Genomic DNA, 22,495 nt, shown 5'->3' with positions numbered 1-22,495 from the left:
TGGAGAAAAGCTTTTGAAGTAAACTTTGTTTTTCACAGACAACAAAAAAGGATGAAATAATTCAAACAATAAAAAATGAAAAAACAAAAAATAGAATTTCTGCTATTTTTTTTCTGCAAAAACTTTTCGCTGGTGTTTATTAGAATGCTATTAAAAACTATATCTGTTGATAGAGTAGAGCGATCGGTTACTGATCAAAGGATCGTTGGAAGTCAAAGTAAAAGTATCACAACAACAAATACTGTGCAAAAGTAGCTTATTTTATGTCCAATCAAGTTCTTTTTTTTTTTTATTTTATCTGAAAAACAGCGACAAAAAATTACTGTAAAAACATTTTTTCTCTGGTTTTCAATGATGAAAAAATAAATAAAGAATTTAGAAACATTATCCTGGTAAAACTGTTGTTCTTAACAGCTGTTCTTAAGTCCTAAAAATGAGGAAACAGGAAGAAAACTGAAGATCAGACTGAAAAAAAAATGGATCACTAGATTTTTTTATCTCACTTACATTCAGTAAAATACAAAATACAGAGATATTAATTATCTATATATATTATAGATACTATTAATTAATTATAGATATTAATCTAAACACAGCAGATATAACAGGAAAACACTGACTTTTACTGCAACAGGAGTAGGATTTACTTTTCATACTTTTAATACTTTATTAGTATTAGTACTTTTACTGGAGTAAAGGGTCTGAATGTTTCTTCCACCACTGGTTATGACACACAGTTACGTCAAAGAAGATCACTTGTGAACAAATGTGCTGCCTGAAATTCACAACAATAAATCGTCGCACTGAAAACAGTGAAGTCGTGTTTTACACACAGCGGCACTAAAGGATCTCACTTCTTCACACCTCACAGACTCCATCTTCCTCCGAGCGGCCGTGAAGCAGGAAGTGATCGGCTCATTTGGAAAACAAACGTATGATCAGCATGTCGTCGTGTTGTTCCATCTCCTTCTTACAGGAAGAACACAGGATCCTTAAATACCAACATGTAGATGTTTTGACGTGTCCTCGTAGGAAAAGCACAGGTGTTAACAGAGGCCTGCACCCTGAAACCTAAGCAGCTAAATGGAATTCAGCCATCATTCATTTGATCATCTACACCTGAGCTTTTCCTCCCGCGACAAAGCAACATGTCCTCTGTGAAAAAGGTCCACCGCTGTGATTTATTGACACATAAAAGCCTTTAAATGGACAAAATTAACCAAAAACAAGAAATGTTAATGAAGAAAGTGTGAGTTCTTTTCCTTGTGTGTTCAGTTGGAGAGGAAACATCCAACATTTTGTGAGAAAAAGTCCAAAAACAGCCGCCCGTGTGCTTCTGTTTACACTAAATTAAGAGTATTTGCACCATTGTACACCTGATGACAATCTTTACGTCGTCCGACAGCCGAAAACATAAAGTAAGCTTCAACGTAACAACACAACACATCGGTTTTATTGATTTTGGTGGCATATTTGTTTAAATGTGGTCATTGCTCGGCTTTAATCCAACATAATCTAATAACTAATCATCTGGTGTAATAAATAACGGAGCGTTTTTCTGTTTGATCACTTCAGGTTGGATCACGGTGTTGTACATGTTAAAGTCACTGAGCAGTCAGAGAAAACACCACGGACATGTAGTTGGAGGAAACAGCTCAGAGTTTGTCACTTTGAATTAAATCTTCAGCTGAGAGGACGGTAGTTTGCAGACGGGACGGGACGATCGGGGTCAAGCAGCAGTTTTGGTTTCCCATTCCTGTGAAAACAGCCGCAGCTGATGAACTGGACAACAGATACAGTTTTCAACAACGTTCATCTGTCTTCTGTTAAAGTCATGTGTTAGATGTAAGCAGCTTGTTAAAGAGTAACTTAAGAAACCCCAAGTTCTACTTTACTAGATAAAATCTATTTTGCTTTTACTTTTCTTACTCATTTTCTCACCTGGGGAACCTTTTACATTGTATGATGTCAGTGACGTAGTGGAAGTGGTGGGAGTCCACTGCCTCATGCATGCTCTGTGCCACAGTTTACTGTAATAATTCACTATATTTACTATGATTTGCCCCAAAATAAAAAAAAATCTAGAGTCTTTTAACTAAACTTTGACTAAAACATGAAAGTGACTAAATGTTGACCCTCTGTCAGCTCTCTAAAAATGATCTGAGATCAGGAAACTGCACTTGAGTTGTTAGTTAATGGCTTAATGTAGTTAAAGAGAAGCTTTAGCAGGCAGCTAACATCAGTGTCTGTGTGAGAGTCTCACCTTCCTCCTCTGGAAAACCTTTCCATGCTCGATGAACAGTGCTGAAGGAGCTCGTCTCAGAGAGTTTTTAGCCGAGGCCGTCCGTCGCAGCAGAGGGTTCAGGAAACCCGCCTGGACCAGCAGAGACCAGTGAAACCAGTGAGCAGTCAAAAACCCAGTGTGGTGCACACAGTATATACAGGTGACTGATGGTCTTCATCTGTCTTAATGGGACTTTTGCTGCTTGTTCTATTTTCACATTGAGATGTTTGCACCAGAGAGCTACCTGTGACAGCTCTTCCTACCTGAGCGCGCTCAGTGCAGATGGCCAGCGACTGTCTGAAAGAGGTGCGTTTGTTTTGCTTCCCAGCTGACGCCAGGTTGGTCTCTGAACCCGCCCTCATCTGCACCGTCCTTTTCCCGGTCAGCTCCAACTTCTGAACGCCTCGCTCCACCTCCACTGACTTCCTGTCTGAAAACACAAAAACAATTATTGATTCAGTCATTTATCAGCTGTTTGGTGTTAAAACAGATAAAATAGCCCCCCAAAAATGTCCAACACAGTTTCCCAGAGCCCAGTGTGTCGTCATTTAATGTCTTGTTTTGTCCAGCTTTTAGCGTAGTCACATGAAAGATTTTGTGATTTGTTTCGGCTCTGGACTCATGATGGGGGGGGGGCACCGAAAGTTTAGATTTGTTGTACTTTGGCCTGAAGCTTTGCTGATCTGGACCGCTGCTTGAACTGAAACACAGACAAAAAACTAACGACAAATGTTTCTGAATTGTGTGATAATTTGCACTCTATATATTTGTACTCTTTTCTACTTTGTTCTGAACGCTATTATCTTATTTCAAAGTAAAAGTAGGCCTGTTTCAAATTAGTACTTTAGAAGACAATAACTTGTGTTTCTAGAAACGTGTGATAACAAACTGAACTCAGATCAGACCAGATATTTGCTCTGTGAAGAACCACAGAGTCTTAATAATTTAGTGATCATTATGAGTAATGAACATTAGCATTGACGCTAATTGTGTTCAGAGCGGTAAAGAGTGTGCCGACCGTCACACATCAACAGATATTCAGTTTGCAATAATATTAAAGTAAAGTTACTGACTCAAATGTTCATTTGATTATCAAAAGAGTTGCACGTTAATTTTCTGATATCTGACTAATTGTTTCTGATCCAAACAACCAATCAGGGAAGAGAAGGTTAGATTAAGGGAGTTTTATGTTAGAAAAGAGTTTCTGTATGCGCTGGGACTCACTGTGGCTGGTGAGGACGGTGTTGCTGTAGGTCACTGAGTGCTTGGAGAACACCGAGCTGTAGAGAATTGAATCCTGAGGGCCGTGGAGCTGAAAGATTGGACATCACAGAGATCCTTATTACTGTCATAACCTGTGGAGCACATCTTAAAACAGTTTAAAGGATGCGGAGCGTACCATGTGCTCCAGTATGGAGGTGTTGGAGTATATGGGCTGGTCCTGGCCTGTTCCACTCAGGTGGAAGGGGTCGTCCATGTAGGTGTTGGAGGTGGGAAACCTTCGAGTCTGAAGCCCACTGAGGAGAGAAAACAAAACCACCACAGAAGAAGAAGAAGATCAATCAGAGGTGGTTTGCGTCAAACGAATGGTTAGCTAGCATTTAGCGCAGCGCCGCCAGGAGGGTAAGATACTGTGGCGACCATCTTACCTGAGAGCTCCACCTGTGTGCTCCTGGCTGTTCTTGTTGTCATGGCGACTGTGATTGGCAGCACCGTCCTGCAGCAGCTTCAGCCATCGCTCCTTTTCCCCTGAACTACTTACCTGGAGGATGGATGGACACGTGAATGAATGAAAAAAACATGTTGTTTACATTTCCTGCTGTGTCCACTGACCTCCAGCACAGCCACCTGGTCACCGAGCGCGCTCAGTGTGATCCTGTAGGAGTGGTCCGTGTCGGGCCCGGCTCTGACCTCACACCCTCTGAGCTGGACGGTGTACTGAGGCGACCGCTCCCTCTTCACCTCCCCTCCTCCGTCGTCCTCCTCCTCCTCCTCCTCCTCCTCCTCTCCAAACATGTTGAGTAAACCGGCCTCCACCCGACACAGTAAACTCTGCCACTGACAGTTCATCAGCACGCTCAGGAAACCTGCCCGTCAAACACACCAGGGGTCACTTTACCAAACGGACGCCGCTGCAGAGAATCAGGGTCATAAAATGTTCCTTAAACACGTTAATCTTAACCCACCTTTGTCTTTGTTGAGGCTGCAGTGAGCCGAAGGTTTCTCCTCCTCAGAGTCGGTCTGGACTGTACAGGACTGAGGAGACACAACATGTAGAGAAACAACACATTCTGTGTTTTATAACCTTGTTTGAGTCCAATGAGATTCTGTCCAGCGGAGCAATGAACACGTTTGTGGTGGAAAAACACCTTAATGAGACACTTGTGTTGGTTTTTACTTTATTTTAAGGGTTCACAAACTTACTATATTGACAAGAATCCTCACTAATTTGGGGTTAGTACAAACATACAGTGTGTGTGTGTGTGTGTGTGTGTGTGTGTGTGTGTGTGTGTGTGTGTGTGTGCCATGTATTACGCATGTTGTGGGGACATAAATCTGTTTACAGACTCACATTGTGGGGACTCGCCTTCCCTTTTGGGACAAAATTAAAGTCCCCACAGCATAAATTATTACATTTTATGGTGAAGACTTAATTTAAGGTTATGTTTAAGTGGTTATGGTTAGAATAAGTCTATAGGACATGAATGTAGTATCCTCTGAAGTGAAACACAACTGTGTGTGTGTGTGTGTTCCTCTATTACTTACTTGAACTGTGTGAAAGTAAATCAGCAAGAAAGCATCAAAGCTTTATGATTTATTCACTTTTTGTGCTCGGCCTTGAACTAAAAGCTGCTTTTTCTCTGACTTCAGGTTCTTTGAGGTTCGTCTCCTGCTGTTGTACAATAATACTTTTTAATCTTTAACCGTCTTTGTTTCGTGCATTATTTCACATGTGTTGAGTTCTTCTGTCCTCACAGTCTCGGCCCCACAGAGAGAACAACGTTTATCTGAATTATGTTGTTTGTTACTGATGAAACAAAAAGTGTAAAAAAAAGGACAGCTTGGTGTTCTGGTGTGTGTGTGTGTGTGTGTGTGTGTGTGTGTGTGTGTGTGTCTCACCCTGCAGGACAGCCGCTGGTCTGATGGTTTGATCAGAGACGAGCAGCTCTGAGTCTCTGCTGCACCTCCAACACTCACCTCCTCTATCACCTGCAGGCACAAGCATGTAAAACACAATACTGTATCAGTCATTCTGCACTAATCGTCTCTAACGTCTCAATTCACGTTAAATAAAAAGTAAAACAAAGAAATACTTCAGTAAAGATGTAATTTAAATTGTCTGAGTAAATGTGAAGTTTGTAATGTGTGTGTGTGTGTGTGTGTGTGTGTGTGTGTGTGTGTGTGTGGCCGACCTTCCTCCACTCGTCGGCCTGCTGGAAGCTGCTGTAGCCCAGCACCAGTGTCTCTGAGCCCAGTAGGACCAGTTTGAGCTGGTGCTGGATCTTCCTGTTGCACTTGGACTTGTAGACGAGCTGACAGCCGAGCAGGTTCAGCTCCAGGTGAGGCAGCAGGTCCTGCACACACTTATAACACTGACACACACACACACACACACACAAGGGAGATATCAGTAAAGACAAATCCATGTTTCACCTCTGACTGTCGGACTCTCGTTGGTTTTTAAAGCACTACGATAGATAGATAGATAAGTGCAGTACTTGAGTAAAGGTACTTTGACCTCACCAGCAGCGAGTTGTTCCTGATGATGAAGAGCTGTTTGGTCCACTGTCCGAGCCACTTCCTCCTCCACAGGTAGCCACACAGGCGGGACTCGGGGGCGGGTCTCAGGCAGGGCTGGGAGGCGCTCCATTGGATGTAGTGAGCTCTGTCCTTCACAGGCTCTTCCTCCTCGTCTTCCTCGCCGTACGACTCGTAGTGACTGCTGTCTGAGTCCGCCTTCTCTGAGGGAGGACGAAGAAGTCTTTACAATCAGTTTTTACAACGTGTGTGTGTGTTTTTTGTGTGTGTGTGTGTGTGTGGATACCAGTGTTAGAGGTGGTCGTGTCGGCTACGTAAGGTTCAGCCTCCTCGTAGGTGTCTTCATCATCATCACCTCCAAGGCCGCCTGGAGGGAGGGGCGGCACCACGGGGCCCTGGGGGTAAATTCAGGACGTTGAACACATTCACTTCTGGATTTTGGTCTTTTGGTGGTGGAAGAAGTAAAACGTCTCCTGTGACTGATATGATTCTGACATTATTAGGTTATTGATACTGAATGAATCAATGTTAGAGCAGCGTGTTACTGTTGTAACTGCTGCAGGTGGAGACGGTTTAAACAACTTGATATACAGTCAGCTAGTTTAGTCCAGTGGTTCCCAACCTTTTTTACTTTTTACTGAAGAAACATTGTCACTGCACTCCGATCCAGCTTCCTTAATAAGTCCATTGTTTGGTTTCCGGCCTCCTTTGGACCAAATCATTCCTCATCATTAAGTCAGACGAACAAACACTTTGGTTCAGTTCATGGTTGAATATTGAAAAAGTCATCACTGACTTTAAGACTTAAACTGGACATTAATCAGAGCCTTTGTACACATTCACACACTGAAGTAAACTGGAGATAAACGCTGCCAGTGAACGCAACATAATGTGTAAATTAGTTGCATGTGAACAAAAAATCCCAAGAGACAGAATTTGCGTGTGTGTGTGTGTGTGTGTTTCTGTCCATCCATCACGTAGACCAGATGCTAATCAGCCGCCATCAGTGACCACTTCCTGCCTCTGCAGAGCTCTCAGCCAATCGGACGGCAGACAGAGGGGAGATGGCCTCATATGTAAACACTGAACATCCTGTCACTCCCTCACACACACACACACACACACACACACACACACACACACACACACACGCACAGAGTAACCCTGCCGTCTCCTCCCAAACCTCAGGAGGACTCAGTCTGTCATTACTGACCCACATCACAAACCAGCCTCCTCCTCCTCCTCCTCCTCCTCCTCCTCCTCCTCCTCCTCCTCTTATCTAAAAAAATGCCCTTTTTTCTCTCCCGACCACTTTTCTGTAACCATTGTGAGGTCAAGGAGTGCAGGAGAGCAAAAAAAACAACGTAAAGACCAGATATTTCTTGGTAAATTACTTTCCAACTTTTCCGCCTCGTGCCTTTTCACAGTGCAGCCTTTATTGATCGATAACCGGAACTTTCATCGTTTATTTACTGATGCACTTTTTCCTCCCGATCCAGCCACACACTCACTCCCATACAAACACTGCACACTGCCCTTTTTTCATAAAACCAGCAATGTGTTTATTGCTTGTTAGTTATTAATTCAGCTGCAAGAGCATCGACAGGGCAACCGTAAAGAAGTCACCGGTGATTTCCCTGAAATGTTACCAGGTCTTCAGGTGTGAATCTATTAGTTATTCACACACGACGACATGGAGAAAACGTTCCTGAGCAGTTCAGGGACGGACTGCATGTGTGAAAGGGGCTTTATAAAAACTATGCTGCATTGAAAAAGGTATTTAGATAAAAGTTTAATCAAGAAAATGTACTTAGTATCAAAAGTATACTACTAAATATTATATTATATTATATTATATTATATTATATTATATTATATTATATTATATTATATTATATTATATTATATTATATTATATATTACATTATATTATATTATATTATATTATATTATATTATATTATATTATATTATATTATATTATATTATATTATATTATATTATATTATATTATATTATATTGTTAACTTGACCTAAATAAAGCATTGCAGTTCATTCTTGACCTGTAGTTTGGCAAAACACCTTTCAGTACCTGTGCTTTACTTTAGTAATACTTTCTACTCCACCACTTAATACAGAAATGTGACCCTTTGTTGACTCACTATGTTTCTCAGCCAAGCAGACGAGTCCTGATTTAAGACCAGCTCAGAGGACCGGACACCTTCGGGGCAAACAGACAAACAGACAAACAAACCTTTATGTCTCACACAACAGGCCTCTGGGACACAGGTTTCATTTTCCAGCCCTTGAACGCATCACAATAACTCCTCCTGCACTTTAACATGTTTGTGTGTCTTAAACAAAAAAACTAAAATGTTGTAAAATGTTTTAAATGTTTCATCAGGAAGTGTTTCTGACCGTTACCTGTCCCAGGTGTGTCTGTCGGCTCGTTGCTAGGAGACGATGACGGACAGCTCATGATCATGTACTCAGCATCTTCCACTAGAAACACAGCAGACAAACCAGGTAAATTATATTTCAGTGCACTAACTGCATGCTGCTGCCACTTCAGCTGCGTTCAGTAACTATTTCAAATGTTTTAACTGTGAATATTTGCCAGATTAGAAAATAAATGTTTTGTTTTCAGGCGTACTAACAGCAGCCTACATATAACATTATTATTATTATTCTTTGATTTTGTTTTTATCTTGAGGGTCAGATTTGATTCAGAACCACATGTTAACCACATAAAGCACTTTGAGATTATTATTCTCAGTCTACACTGATGTGTAAACAAACCAACACACTGGTTTTGTCTGTAAAAAACAAACCATAATGTTGATGCACAGACCGTCTGCTGTGTTGATTGGCTGATCGTTAATCGATAAGACAACTGGCAGATGAGGTAAAAGTCTTTACTGGCAGATTCGGTATACACGGGTAGGCAGTCAGGGAGAAGGCAAACAAATCCAGGAGGGGCAACACAGAGGCAGAACCAGGAACACTGGGGGAGGCAGGTAACGACACACAGGTGGGAGAGGTGGAGACACAAGCAGTGGTGGTGGGAAAACACACAATGGGAGGAAGTGAATTTACCAGAAACGAGGGGGAAAAGGGTAAGAAACCAAAATAAAACAGGAAATAAAGAAGCAAGAACCCAAGGACGGGTCATGACAAAGGGTTAGATGTTTCATGTCAAAGTTAGTGGAGGATTAGTAGGATTCAAAGGTTTGGACCCAGTCAAAGTAACAGTAGTATCAGTTATATCTGTAGTATCAGTAGTAGTAGTAGTAGTAATAGTAGTATCAGTAATAGTAGTAGTATCAGTAGTAGTAGTAGTAGTAATAGTAGTATCAGTAGTAGTAGTAGTAGTAATAGTAGTATCAGTAGTATCAGTAGTAGTAGTGGTAGTAGTAGTATCAGTAGTAGTAGTAGTATCAGTAGTATCAGTAGTAGTGGTAGTAGTAGTAGTATCAGTAGTAGTAGTAGTAATAGTAGTAGTATCAGTAGTAGTAGTAGTAATAGTAGTAGTATCAGTAGTAGTAGTAGTAGTAGTATCAGTAGTAGTATCAGTAGTAGTAGTAGTAGTAGTATCAGTAGTAGTATCAGTAGTAGTAGTAGTAGTAGTATCAGTAGTAGTATCAGTAGTAGTAGTAGTAGTAGTATCAGTAGTAGTAGTATCAGTAGTGGTAGTAGTATCAGTAGTAGTAGTATCAGTAGTAGTAGTAGTATCAGTAGTAGTAGTAGTAGTAGTAGTATCAGTAGTAGTATCAGTAGTAGTAAAAGTATTAGTGTTACTACCTGGAGTGTCGTTGGTCTGCAGCTTGGACAGCAGCTCTGAGATGGATTTCTTCTGAGCCTGAGCGATGTAACTCAGGTTCTCTGAGTCCAGAACAGACAGGAAGGACTGCAGGTCCCAAATCAGCTTGGCCAGCACTGAAGACAGGTGGACAGACAGGTAGGACAGACAAGTAGGACAGACAGGTAGGACAGACAGGAGGACAGACAGGAGGACAGACAGGTAGGACAGACAGACAAACTAGATTCAGTGAATTAATCCTGACATGAAAAATCATCAGATCTGTGTGGAGCAGTAACCTTCCTCACATTAATACACAAAACAAACACAAATGTATTTTTAACTACTTGATCTTCGTCACATCAGGCCTCATCATCACTTTTTATCTTCTTTACAAACCAAAACAAGTTTAAAACTATAAAATAAATCAGTCAGATCAGTGTTTCTGTCTGTTTTTGGTTATTTCTGAGTGTCGTGTGACTCATGAACAGACAGAAACTGATGGGGGGTCGGTTTGTCGTCATCAGGTCGACAAACATGAAACGACCATAAAGTCAGTCGGTGTCCACGTCATGAATGAAGCTGCTGTCTCTCTCTTTCTGTGAATGAATACCGACTTTGTGTTTCAACTTCAGAAGAGTAAAGAGCTCAGATCACCGAAGACTGCGAGTCCTCCGTCACACACAGATAAGAACACAAAACCCTGTATTTTCCTCGTCCACACTTCATATTAACTTGTTTTCACTGTGGTTTTGCTTTCTGTCATTATTTACGATTAATACGATCTTATCAGGCCTTCGGTGTTTTTGGATAATTCTTCAGATTTGTTCTTCTCCTGCACAGACTTGTATTCATCTGTAATTCATCTCTATACATCAGGATCATTTTCATGTGATATTTGTCTGTTTCAAATCGAGCTGTTCTTGTTGTTCACTCTGTTAATGAGTGAATGAAAAAGGCCTGAACACTGAGCTGACTTCACCTGTTCAGGTATTCGCAGGTATCCAGATGCTCTGGCCTTCACATGTTACCTGATGTGAGAGGTTACACACTGATAAGATGCTAATGTTTAACACAGAATAAAGTGTGTGTGTGTGTGTGTGTGTGTGTGTGTGTGTGCGTGTGTGCGTGTGTGTGTGTGTGTGCGTGTGTGTGTGTGTGTGCGTGTGTGTGTGTGTTACATCATTCCATATATAAACAATGAGAAAAAGGAGGAAATGGATTAAAGCAGGAAATTTGTGGTTCACTTAATATGTACAGAACATAAAGCCCGACATGCAGTGTGTTGAGCCTCCAGAACATCTTCAGAGCTCTTGATCAGACGTTCTCCAACTGTGTGGAACGAGGAAACAATGTTTTGATGCTTGTGGTGGAGACCCTCCAGATCTCCTTAAGGCCCACTGGCATATCTTAAAGTACCACTAATCCTCTAAAACACATCAAGAACCATCTAAGGAACCTCCAGTGAAACCTAAAATACGAACTTCCTAAATGACTGCTAGAACCTCCTACACCATGACCAGATCCACCAAAGACCCTCAAAACCTCATCACTGACCACAAGAACTTCCTAAAAAATTCAACTTAAATGAAGCACTTCAAACTTAATTGAAAGTCCCTGACCATTAGAACCTCCTTAAGAAAACTAGAACCATCTAAAGGACCACTAGAACATCCTTAACCCTTTGAGGGTCTTCAGCACTTTCTAGTGTGTTATGATTTTTATTTTTAGCATATTTTATCAGTTTTTCATGCATATTGCTTATAATTTTGCAAGATGGTGAATTTTTCAGAGTTCTCAATTTTTTTCATGTATTTTTTGTGTATTTTAGACCATAAAATGATGCGCATCATGACAAAAACATGGCAATTTAAGGGTTAATTTTTTAAAAAACTAATTAAAATTTGATATGTATGATTAGGGCTGATGCTGGTCTAAAAAACTATTTAAAAAAAATTTTAAAAAAAGAAAGATTTTTAACATTTTTATGGCTTGTTTTTATGCATACACATTTATGTGTGTAAGGATCTTTAACGTGATTATTTCTGAGGACCTTCAAGGGGTTAATAAGCACTAAAACCACTTACAGCATAACTAGAACCATTTAACGAACACCTAGAACATCCTTAATAAGCACTAGAGCCTCTCACAGCATGACTAGAACCATCTAAAGAACCACTAGAACATCCTTAATGACTAAAACTTCTCACAGCATAACTAGAACCATCTAAAGAACCCATAGAGCAGCACTGTTGACCACTAGAACATCCTAAAACACAATACGTTTTGAAATATATTCCAAACTTATTTTCTCATCTCATATAATATTATTGACCCGGTTGGAGACGCAGACAACGGCGTCGATTATATCGGCTGAAACGTCTTCACAGTATTTCTGTTGTTTTCTGCTGCTGATTAAAACCAAACTTGAGTGAATGAGGCTGAAGGGGTTTGACTGAACTGGTCTCAGAACTGGTCTGAATTATCATGAGAAGGAGGGGAGAATGTAAAAAACGCAGAGGAAAACAGACGGTGATTGTCTCTGAGCTCCATTCAGACAGACAGAGCGAGTCCATTCACACTCTGAGCCGAGTGGGAGACGAAGGTTAAACGTGTCTGATTAACTCCTCTCTGCTGATTTTAAGGATCCTACCGCTCTGCTTATCGGCCCGCTGCTGTTTTAAACACTGAGCGGCACATAGCTCGCACACCCACAACACTTTAACCACAACAATAACAGCAACAGAGAGACTCTGTGTGCGGAGAGGAAAACACCTCGGAGACACCAAGACTGCTGCCGCAGGACGGAGAAATAAAGAGTTTGGGTTACTGAACGGTGCTTATCTGATCATCAATATTACTTCCTGTCTCTGGCTTTGATGCTGCAGCGCACACACACACACACACACACACACACACACACACACACACAGTAAATGAAGTCCACTGTCCATTTGAATGAAAAGCAGATGATCTAATTCTCGTAAAAAAAAACAGCATCTGCAGCCGAGAAATCAACAATTACAACATTAATAGCACATGAAGAGAATATATTATATGTATATTACATCTATTTCACTAAACACAGACAGAAACCTCTGTGTTTATGCCCATTCTTCATCTCTGTCCTCAGTTAAATGTCTTGTTTTGTTTTCAGTTCAAGACAACTTTAACCAACAAACTAACTAACTAGTGAACAGAAGGGCAAACAAACTAATAAACTGTCAAACTAACTCATCAACAAACAAATGAACAAACTGACAAACAAACAAGAAAAAGAAACAAACCGAAGAACAAACAACCGAATAAATGCACCAACTGCTCGAGATGCTGTCAGCAAGAGACCAGAATACTTTCATACTATTCTTCTATACTACTCACATCAACACATTTGACTGGTGGAGAGTGTGTGTGTGTGTGTGTGTGTGTGTGTGTGTGTGTGTGTGTGTGTGTGTGTGTGTGTGTGTGTGTGTGTGAACCATGTACTACTGGTGTTGTGGGGACATAAATCTGTTTACGCACTCACATTGTGGGGACTTAGTTTAAGGTTAGAGGTAGGATAAGTCAATGTAATGTCCTCCAAAGTGATGGAAACGAGCGTGTGTGTGTGTGTGTGTGTGTGTGTGTGTGTGTGTGTGTGTTGCAGGGTGTGGAGCAGCCTTCTCTTTCATCCTCTGGTTGGTATAAATAGAAAAAGCAGAAACATTTACGTTAGTGAGCTGCTGGTTCAGCCCTCCTCACCACTACACAGAGGACATGCAGCTGTAGGAGAAGAAGACATATGATGCACATATAACTACTAGCTGTACGCAGATGTAACTGTTTACTGATGCATCGGTGGCGGCTGCTGCACAAACAGATCACGAATGACAATACAGTAAAACACAGCTGTGATGTAAAATGTTTTCATTGGAGAAGATATGATTGCTGACAAATACTGTCCATTAATAAACATAATAAAATGTGTGTAGGTTGTTAATTAATTACACATTTATAAACCAAACACAGACGCATGCTATGCTAACAAACATTACTTCAACAGAAAAATGTGGTATTTCATCTTGATTAAGTGGTTTTTGCAGGACGGGCAAGTTTTATCTTTAAAGATTGGAAAAGTAATTAAAGCAGACTGAATAATACACTCACACAATATTGGATCAGTTAATTTGATGCATGTCAAGTACGACGGCAGAATTTAGTTTATTAGTTTGTATTTTTAACTTTTTGTAAAGTGTGGTTGAGTTTCTAACAAAGCTTTCTATAAATAGAATAAATCATTATTATTATTATTGTTAATTTACTATTCATATTTCTCCGTAGTTTGTATATTCGATCTCTCACCTTTGGAAAGCTAACATGTAAGTCTGCTTTGTGAACATTACTATCAGAATCCAGATCCTCCATCTGCTGTTGGACATGATGTCATCCGTCTAAATATGTGTCAATATATTTTAGCCCTATTTAGTTGTGCATGTTTTCCAGTGTAATGTTATGATGGTCATTATAAGAACGTATCTACAGTCACAGTCAGGAACGAGCTCTCCTGTGGGATTAATGTCAGGTTTAAGGCAAAGATTACGTTAACAAACAACTGCTACGGTTACGGTTTTGGCAGTTTATGGGTGAAAGTTTTTAGGGAGTCCCAAAGGTCTGTTAGCTTCAGCCCGATGGAAACACACTTAATGTCATTAGATGAGAGACAAAACAATAAATGGAGAAAAAAGCTAAAATAGTTGGTTTGGGGACTTCGTACACAGTCAGTCTGGATCTAAACAGTCGATTAGCTCGGTCTCCTGAGAGCAGCCGGAGGAGGAAGTGATGATGATGATGATGATGATGATGATGGAGGAGGAGGACGGACGGGTGTTTCCGATTGTCGTAGTTAACATACCACCAGAGTGATAACGACTCCACACGCAGCAGACACATGAGTCACCAGCTACCACCACAGATAGCAGGTGTTCACAGGTGATACTCTCACCAGCACACAGGTTCATCTCTTTGTCCTCCTTTGAAATGTCCTGATCTGATTCCTGCTCCCCAGAGGATGAACCCTAAAGCCCCCTGACCTTGTGTCAATGAATGTGTTTTTCAACAACAATAACTCCTCCTGTAGACATTCATAATTGGAAACTACTGAATAAACGGATAATAAATGATTTTACAGTAAAACACGGCTGTAATAATATAAAAAATATGTCTTTATAGGAGATTATAATTGTTGATTAATGCTTTACGTTATCAAACTCTTAAAAATGTCCTTATATCTGGTAACAGCTACATTATAGTGTGTGATAATTGATCTATTAAATGTTTATAAACGGCTAATAAATGTTAAGTGGAGGCACTTCATTTTTTATAGTGTGGTAAAAACACACACTGTACAAACTGTAAATAAAATAACAGAACAGTAGAAACCTCACAAAAAATTACATCATTTCTTATATAGAAAGATGTAAAGTTTTAAATTTCACAATGAACTCGCATTCACTTATGTTATAAATTATAAACTATAAAACAGTTGTTACTGTCCAAGATGGAGATTTGTATTGAATATTAATTTCTCGTCACGTTTCTATGAAATGTTAAAATCAAGAAAATAAACTTAGAACGGATGAAGAGTTCCTTTACGGGCTGAGAAGTTTCTCCTCCTTGATAAACGAATAAAAACCAAACACAATGGAAAAAACTGTTCTTCTTATTTCACTACATCCATCTGACAGATTTAGTTACTTTTCAGATTCCCGTCCAGTGAAAACTATGTTTCACCAGATTTGGTGATTTTGTTTGTGAAAAACTGACGGATAAAGAATTCCTTTATGGGCTGATACATTTTATCCTCCTTCTTAAGATGAATAAACTATTTAAAACCATCTTGGATCAGCGTCACACAGCACGGGACGGCGACGCTGCTACAAGCACATGATCATCTTATAGACCATGATGCACTGCTGTAGATTAAACTACCACACAGGATACACAGCAGTTAAAATGAGCTCAAGCTTCAACTGACACAGCAGAAAAAAGAAACATCCACATTCATGTAGCAGTGATATTAATCTGAGACATTCTTTCTGCATCATGAGCACTTTTACTTTGATACTTTATGTAAATGTTGCTGATAATACTCAACAATATCAGAGTAAATGACTTCCTGTGATGTGTGTATTTTCTTTTCTTATGATGTTACTGTATAATAGAGTGAACACAGTACCTTTCTGTTTGTCCATGTCTGTCTGTCTGTCTGTCGTCTCAGTGGCCGCTGATCTTCAGTCTCATGTCTCGGCTGAAGAGTCAAAAACATCAAAACAACTGACAGAAACAGAGGAAAAAGAGGAGATTTCCTCCCTGGTGAACTCCGTCTGTCTGTCTGTCTGTCTGTCTGTCTGTCTGTCTGCTCAGAGTGGGGCAGTTTCAGCTCTGACGGCCGAGTCCTGCCTCAGTCTGACATCAACACATGAGGGAGGAGAGAGAGGACGGGCCAGCACACTCATTATGTCATTAAGAGGGAGAGAGAGAGCGAAAAACAACATCCGCACTGAGCCAAACTCAGCTAACCAGGATTGTTGGCGTATCCAAAGCCTGATATCTCACTCCTCTCTGCCACAGAGCTCCACTGTGGTCCGAAAATCAGTGGTTGAATGTAAATAAGTCCATTTACTCAAGTACAATCTTGAGGTATTTTACTTGAGTATTTCTATTTAATGCAAAACTAAAATGACCACATCCATAATTAGAGTATGTGACTGCCCCCTAATACTGAATGACTCATTTGAGTATTTTTTATAAAAACTTTTTAGCCATTCAAGCAGCGTAAATCTATACATGGCAATAAAAATGATACGTGCAAAACATTAGCATGTCATCATCGTCACTGTAAGCATGTTAGCAATTAGCTCAAAGCATCACAGTGCCTATGTGCAGCTTAATCGATCGCACATTTTGTTGTTTTCTGGAGCGTCTCACCAGGAACAAGCTCACACAACAGCTCGGGAGGGAAATGGGGTTGCATAATTGGTCCAGCGTGGACCCTGTTGGTGCCTTTGGTCTGGTTGGTAAATGTAAGATTAATTCTGTGAACGATATTTCTACAGTGAAAAGTAAAAGTTTGTTTTGAATCACATGAATACAGAAATGTCGACACAGTCTCCACAAAGCAAATAGAAATGCTCTTTATTGTAACTCATGGTTAATCATTCACATCACCATTCATTTGTTACATCACCTGCATCCAGATATGAAAACAACAACAACAACAATTAAATTGTCATTCAGTGGTTCAGTATGTACAGCAGCAGGGCGGCTGGAGGACAGGTGGGTCACCGCCAACGACCTCTGACCTCAGTCTGACCTCTGACCTCAGTCTCACCTCCATTTAAATTCACTCTGGCCTCAATTTGACCTTAGTCTGACTTCAATTTGACCTCAGTCTGACCTCTGACCTCCACCTGACCTCAGTCTGACCTCCATTTAATTCAGTCTGAACTCAATTTGACCTCAGTCTGACCTCCATCTGACCTCTGACCTCAGCTTGACCTCAGTTTGTCCTCCATCTGACCTCAGTCTGGCCTAAATTCGACCTCAACTTGACCTTTGACCTCAGTCTGACCTTTGACCTCAGTCTGACCTTAGCATGCCCTCTGTCTGACCTCAGTCTGACCTCCATCTGACTTCAGATAAATCTGTTTAATTAAAGGTAAACTAAAAAATATGACATCATCGTCATGACATCATGCATGCAGCAGTTAAAACATCAGACACGTTGACGGTGACACGCCTCCACGAAGTCGCCCTCCGTGTCAAAATAATTTGATTTAAAAAAAAAAAAAAGAAAAGAAAAAAACAATTAAAAATGTACAAAAAGAAAGAAAAAAAAAAAAAAACGTGGAACAATCTTTGTGTCATCATGGTGTTAGTCACAGCAACCCACTTCCTGTTTCTAACTACACACGACCAATCAGAACAAAGCGTAAATCCTCTCAGTATCGTCAAACAGCGTCAGAATCATTCCTCAAAACAAAAAGAAAAGAAAGAATAAAGGAAATCATCTCAACATAAAGTGACCAATGCTCGCTCACTCCAACTGACAAATCATCCAGTGTTTGTTTTTCTTTTTATCTTTTTTTTTTCCCCCCAGTCTTTTTTTGTTGTTTTTTTTCCACAGATACAGGAAGCGTGTGGTGGCGAGGCAGACATGGTGGTGTGTGATGCAGGATGTGGCAGCGGTGATTTTGGCGTTTACAGTGAGAGTGAATTAATTCGGACTGACTCTACAGAGCTGAGTTTAAACCTCACGCAGGTCTTGAGCTGCTGAAATCTGAATTTTAAAGGCGCCGCGGCTCAAATTTTACCTTCAATAAATCACATTAATACAAAAACAACAGAGTAATGGCTGGAAACACTGACAGATCAGGTGGCAGAGCTGGTTGGCCGTTAATTATAAGAACCAATGAAGTTTCTTTGGACTAAAGTGTCAGCTGAATGAATTTAACATCATATTGTAAAATTATTGTAATAACAAACACAAGATAGCAGAGTTACGGCCTGGTTACGTCAGGAAGGAGCATAAACCTTCAGATAAAGACTCGTAAATGTCTCTAATTTGAATCTGAATCCAACCAAAAGCAAATAGCCAGATGACCACTACTCAGGTATTTACATCCAGTCTGGTTACGCAGTTTAAAGAACGATTAATTACTTATTTAGATTAACGTAGGTGTGGTGGCTGAATTGTTTAGCTGCAGGACTTAAATCCTGTGTCAGATCAACAGTAAATTACATTAATTTATTTGTTAACTTCTATATTTCAGTTTCCTTTTTATCATTATCAGTGTTCAGTCACATTCAGTCAAATCTACTTGGTCGAGATTTAGAATTAAAATAAAAAAGGTTAAAATAAAAAGTCAAATATACAAACATAAAAGTACAATAAACACAAAATGTCTTCTTTCCAACAAACACCTGAGCGAATAGTGTTGTGGACCACTGACAGCTGGGTGCAAACAGCATCTGCATGAACCAGGTCTGATCAACTAAAGACCTGGAGGCCTCATTTGTTTACAGTCATAATACGAAGCAATCTGTATTAGTTTGATTCGTTAAATGTAAAATCCTCCACGCGGCACCTTTAAATTGTCCATTCAGATCAAGGTTTAGTTTTAGATCAAAGCCAGTGTTGCTTTTAGTTCATTAAATGTGCAGCTCAGATTGAACTCATCAATGTTGGTGGAGATCCGATATGATGCTGATGTATATTAGTATTTCTTTTAGATATATAACTTGTGCTGAAGTCGTTACAGATGTACTGAAGTGTGTTAACGATGGAGACGATCGTCAGTTCAGTTCTCTTCAAGTTTGGTGTTGAGTTGAAAAATGTCCTCCAGTTATTTCCCATAATCCATCTGTCCTCCTTTGGGTTGGAAACCTCTGTAAAATCCTTTTTGTCTGTTTTCCATCACCCCGTCTTCAATGGTGAAAACTTGTGTATTGGTATAATTCACTTTTTAAAATGATTTTACATTTTCATTTAGATTTTAATAACAAACATGCCACTTTTCTATGTAGGTTAAAAAATAGCTGCACATCATTTGGTCACTAAGCAACACTAAATGTCTACAACCTGCTTATTGGAGAAACCAGAGCCGTATAGAGGCAGAGTTAAGCTGTGTTTCTGCTCCGAGCTCTGGGTTTAAGGTTATTATTGATCCTCTACGCTGGAACCATGTCTCAGAAGTGTGTTTTTGTATATCTGTGTGTGTGTGCAGTGTGTTTAGATAAAACAGGGCAGTGGCTTTTGCTGTATTACAAAGAAAAAACAAAGTGGAGACAGTTTCATCACAGCTGAAAAAAGCAGGTTTGATCTGCTCCATCCTGATATGAAATTTGATTTGAGTCCTCCAGACCACCTCTAATGTCTCATAGACACAACAAACCCACAAATAATTCCTCAAATTAACAATATATGAGCATGAATTTATAAATATATTATGTTGGATTGCTTCGGTTTATGTTGGTTTGTGTTTAGCACTGATTCACTAAAGTTAGCATGCTAACATGCTAAATCAAGATAGTGACCACGGTAAAGGCATGTTAGCATGTTAGCATGTTAGCATTGTCACGGTGAGCATGTTAGCATGTTGGGGTTAGCATTTGGCTACATAACGGAGCAGCTAACACGACTGCAGACTCTTTACACACTGCATGCTCTTAGCCCAGGGCTAACCCACTGCCTTATCACACACACATCATTAAGCTGTCGTAAGGGCTATACATCAGATCGGCACATCGGGGGAACTCAACCCAGCCCCATTACAACCTAGTCTCTATCATGCTAAACACTTTTATACAGTTAGTAGCTAGTCTGATTCTGCTAAAAGAACAAGTGCTCACATTGCCGATCTGATCTGTACGATTCACACTTCTAGGAGCTTTGGATTGTGTCCACTGGAACATGTGACTTTGATGTTTACATCCAGATGGTTGTGTGATTTCATTACTCTGTAACAATAAGACCTTGAATCCCATTGGTTACTTTAGCCCTGTTTCACACGAGCACCTTTTAGCCCTGTGCTTGTTGATTTTCAGGGGATAACAATGCTAAAGTCGGGGTTAGCCCACGTGGAATGTGCCAGGATAGTGTCAGTGTGAAAGCTACCTTAGCCCGGGGCTAAGGGAGCTGTTAGCCCCACGCTAAGTGCTAAATGCTAAGTGCTAAGTGGAAAGCCCTTGAATCTGGTTAGCTTAAAACTGGTCAAATTTATTGAACTGTACTGACCTTTATAGAGCTCAACTGTTTCATGCTAAAGATTCAAGCGGCGTTTGGACATTTTCACGTCAAACTCATGTTTAGCCGTCACAAAGGTGCTTTTTAAGGTTGTTCCTTTCAAAGAAACTAAATTTAATGTTGACAGTAACTATCTTTCCAGGAGGAAGACAGTAAATCAATAAAATAAATACATTTTGATGAGTTTAGCTTGTTTTTTTTAACACTTTTTCGAAATGTTAAACTGTGAACTTTAAAGACAAAGTTTGAGTGTTAGCTTCCTGCTACTGGATTCGATGTTGGACATCAGCCTGTGATCAAACTGTCTCCTTGTTTTTCTTTTCAGTGCTGGGAAACAATGCCGTCTTTATGACATCATAGCTGGCTAAGCCAATAGGAAAGATCCTTTTGAAACATCGCTAACAGGCATATTGCAACAGTCAGCGTCTAATCTGTGTTGAAGACTGACTCAGAGTCAGCAGGAATGTTGTTTTAAAGCCCGACTGCAGCTGGAAGCTCGATAATAAAATATTTGCTCCAGTACTTGATTTGAAATAAATCCAGTTTGATGGAAATAAATCTGAAACGTCAGAAATCGATCTGTCTGTAGCTTCATGAGCGTCATGATAAAATCAAGTCTAAACGCACCTACAGAAGCTGTGATGTTCAATATTTGATCTGATAAATGGGAAACTATTTAAATGTTGAAATTAGCAGGATTAACATGTAACCTCCAGTGAAGGTCAACAGTAGCATTAACTCCATTTCCCAGAATTCCCCCACCATCTGAGCTTCACATATAAAATGCTCTTTACCTCCACATCCTGGCTGCTTTTTCACAGTTCAGACAAAGTTTTTAGAAGCTTTTAGACAAATGAGAAGCTGATAGAGCCGACCAGGAAGTGTTGAGACGTCGTGCCGGGTCACACCAGTGATGACGAGTTCAGGCGATTCTACACGAAATACACCGAACTTGCAGTGGTGGAAAGTAACTACATATACTTGAGTATTGTGAGTCTACTTGTACTTTACTTGAATATTTCCATTTTCTGCTACTTTATATTTCTACTCCAGTACAACTTAGAGTGAAGCATAGTACTTTTACTCTATGATATGAATACAAATATCGTATTTGATCAATTTTGTTCCTTTGCAGATTCAGATTAATAATTAAAAATACAAATCAACTAATAAATGATGATGTATTATCGTAGATTAAAGCACTAAACTGTGTATAATCAGCTCCACATTTACCAGCTGCAGCATTAAAGTGATAAACACATGAATGCATTGATAATTATGATATATATTATTCTGAACTCAGTACTTTTACTTCAAGGTTATCTAGACGATATCTCAACATCCCAGACACCATTAAAGGATAGATGATTATCTTGCTGAACAAAACATGTAAATATCATAAACTTTAGTTTGCCAGAGAGTTGATTTTCTGCGATAATCCAGTGGGGGAAATCCCCATTGGCTTTTTGTTGAGGGAAGCGGGGCGAAGCTAACTTCCTGGTTAGAAATACGTCCTCCGTGCAGCACTCTGCGTGACCGGGGGATGTGATCGAAAAGGGTTCAAAAGGCATTTTTCATTTCAGCTTGTCCTTTAAAATGCTGGTGTGCCCGAACTTTATAGGGACGACTCTTAACTTCCAGGTTAGACCCTCTGGAGTTAAAAGGATCACAAATCCTGGAAGATGCCTAACTGCTCTTCTTCTTCTCTGGTGTGTTTAAATGTAGCTCTCTCTAAAACCTGCTCTGTGAACCCCACATTTTGACTTGCAGGTTGCTTGTTTGTGCTCGCTCTGCAGTTTGTTTGTTTGTTTTTTTTTGTTAATAACACATTTCCACAGACATCTAGAAAGTGAAGCTTATTAAACAGAAGT

The 22,495-nt window shown here is 40.0% G+C and overlaps 1 protein-coding gene and 1 long non-coding RNA gene across 2 annotated transcripts; both read right to left on the bottom strand.

The window, feature by feature from the left end:
* Positions 1-1,716: 1,716 nt before the first annotated feature.
* Positions 1,717-16,071, bottom strand: LOC139203559 (actin filament-associated protein 1-like 2). Its single transcript, XM_070833365.1, has 16 exons — positions 16,056-16,071; positions 9,844-9,978; positions 8,467-8,544; positions 8,205-8,263; positions 6,330-6,438; positions 6,029-6,246; positions 5,698-5,877; positions 5,405-5,494; positions 4,471-4,540; positions 4,118-4,371; positions 3,934-4,046; positions 3,684-3,801; positions 3,509-3,596; positions 2,548-2,714; positions 2,264-2,374; positions 1,717-1,756 (listed from the first exon to the last, which is right to left on the bottom strand). The coding sequence occupies exons 1-16, from the start codon at positions 16,069-16,071 to the stop codon at positions 1,730-1,732; spliced, it is 1,833 nt and encodes a 610-aa protein (XP_070689466.1). The 3' UTR covers positions 1,717-1,729.
* A 926-nt stretch (positions 16,072-16,997) lies between these two features.
* LOC139204123 (uncharacterized) lies at positions 16,998-18,983 on the bottom strand. The gene is made up of 2 exons (XR_011584416.1): positions 17,255-18,983; positions 16,998-17,210 (listed from the first exon to the last, which is right to left on the bottom strand). It is a non-coding gene; the product is annotated as an uncharacterized lncRNA (long non-coding RNA).
* Positions 18,984-22,495: the final 3,512 nt, after the last annotated feature.

The sequence above is a fragment of the Pempheris klunzingeri genome, chromosome 7, assembly GCF_042242105.1.
Source record: "Pempheris klunzingeri isolate RE-2024b chromosome 7, fPemKlu1.hap1, whole genome shotgun sequence".
NCBI lineage: Eukaryota > Metazoa > Chordata > Actinopteri > Acropomatiformes > Pempheridae > Pempheris > Pempheris klunzingeri.
This window is presented reverse-complemented; position numbering and strand designations above follow the sequence as displayed.

Bases quoted from the DNA above. Each gene is read 5' to 3' on its own strand.
- LOC139203559 (XM_070833365.1), bottom strand. The intron at 4,541-5,404 runs GTGAGACACACA...GTGTCTCCTCAG, and splicing joins ACCAGCGGCTGTCCTGCAGG to TCCTGTACAGTCCAGACCGA. The intron at 3,597-3,683 runs GTACGCTCCGCA...CCAATCTTTCAG, and splicing joins CCTCCATACTGGAGCACATG to CTCCACGGCCCTCAGGATTC.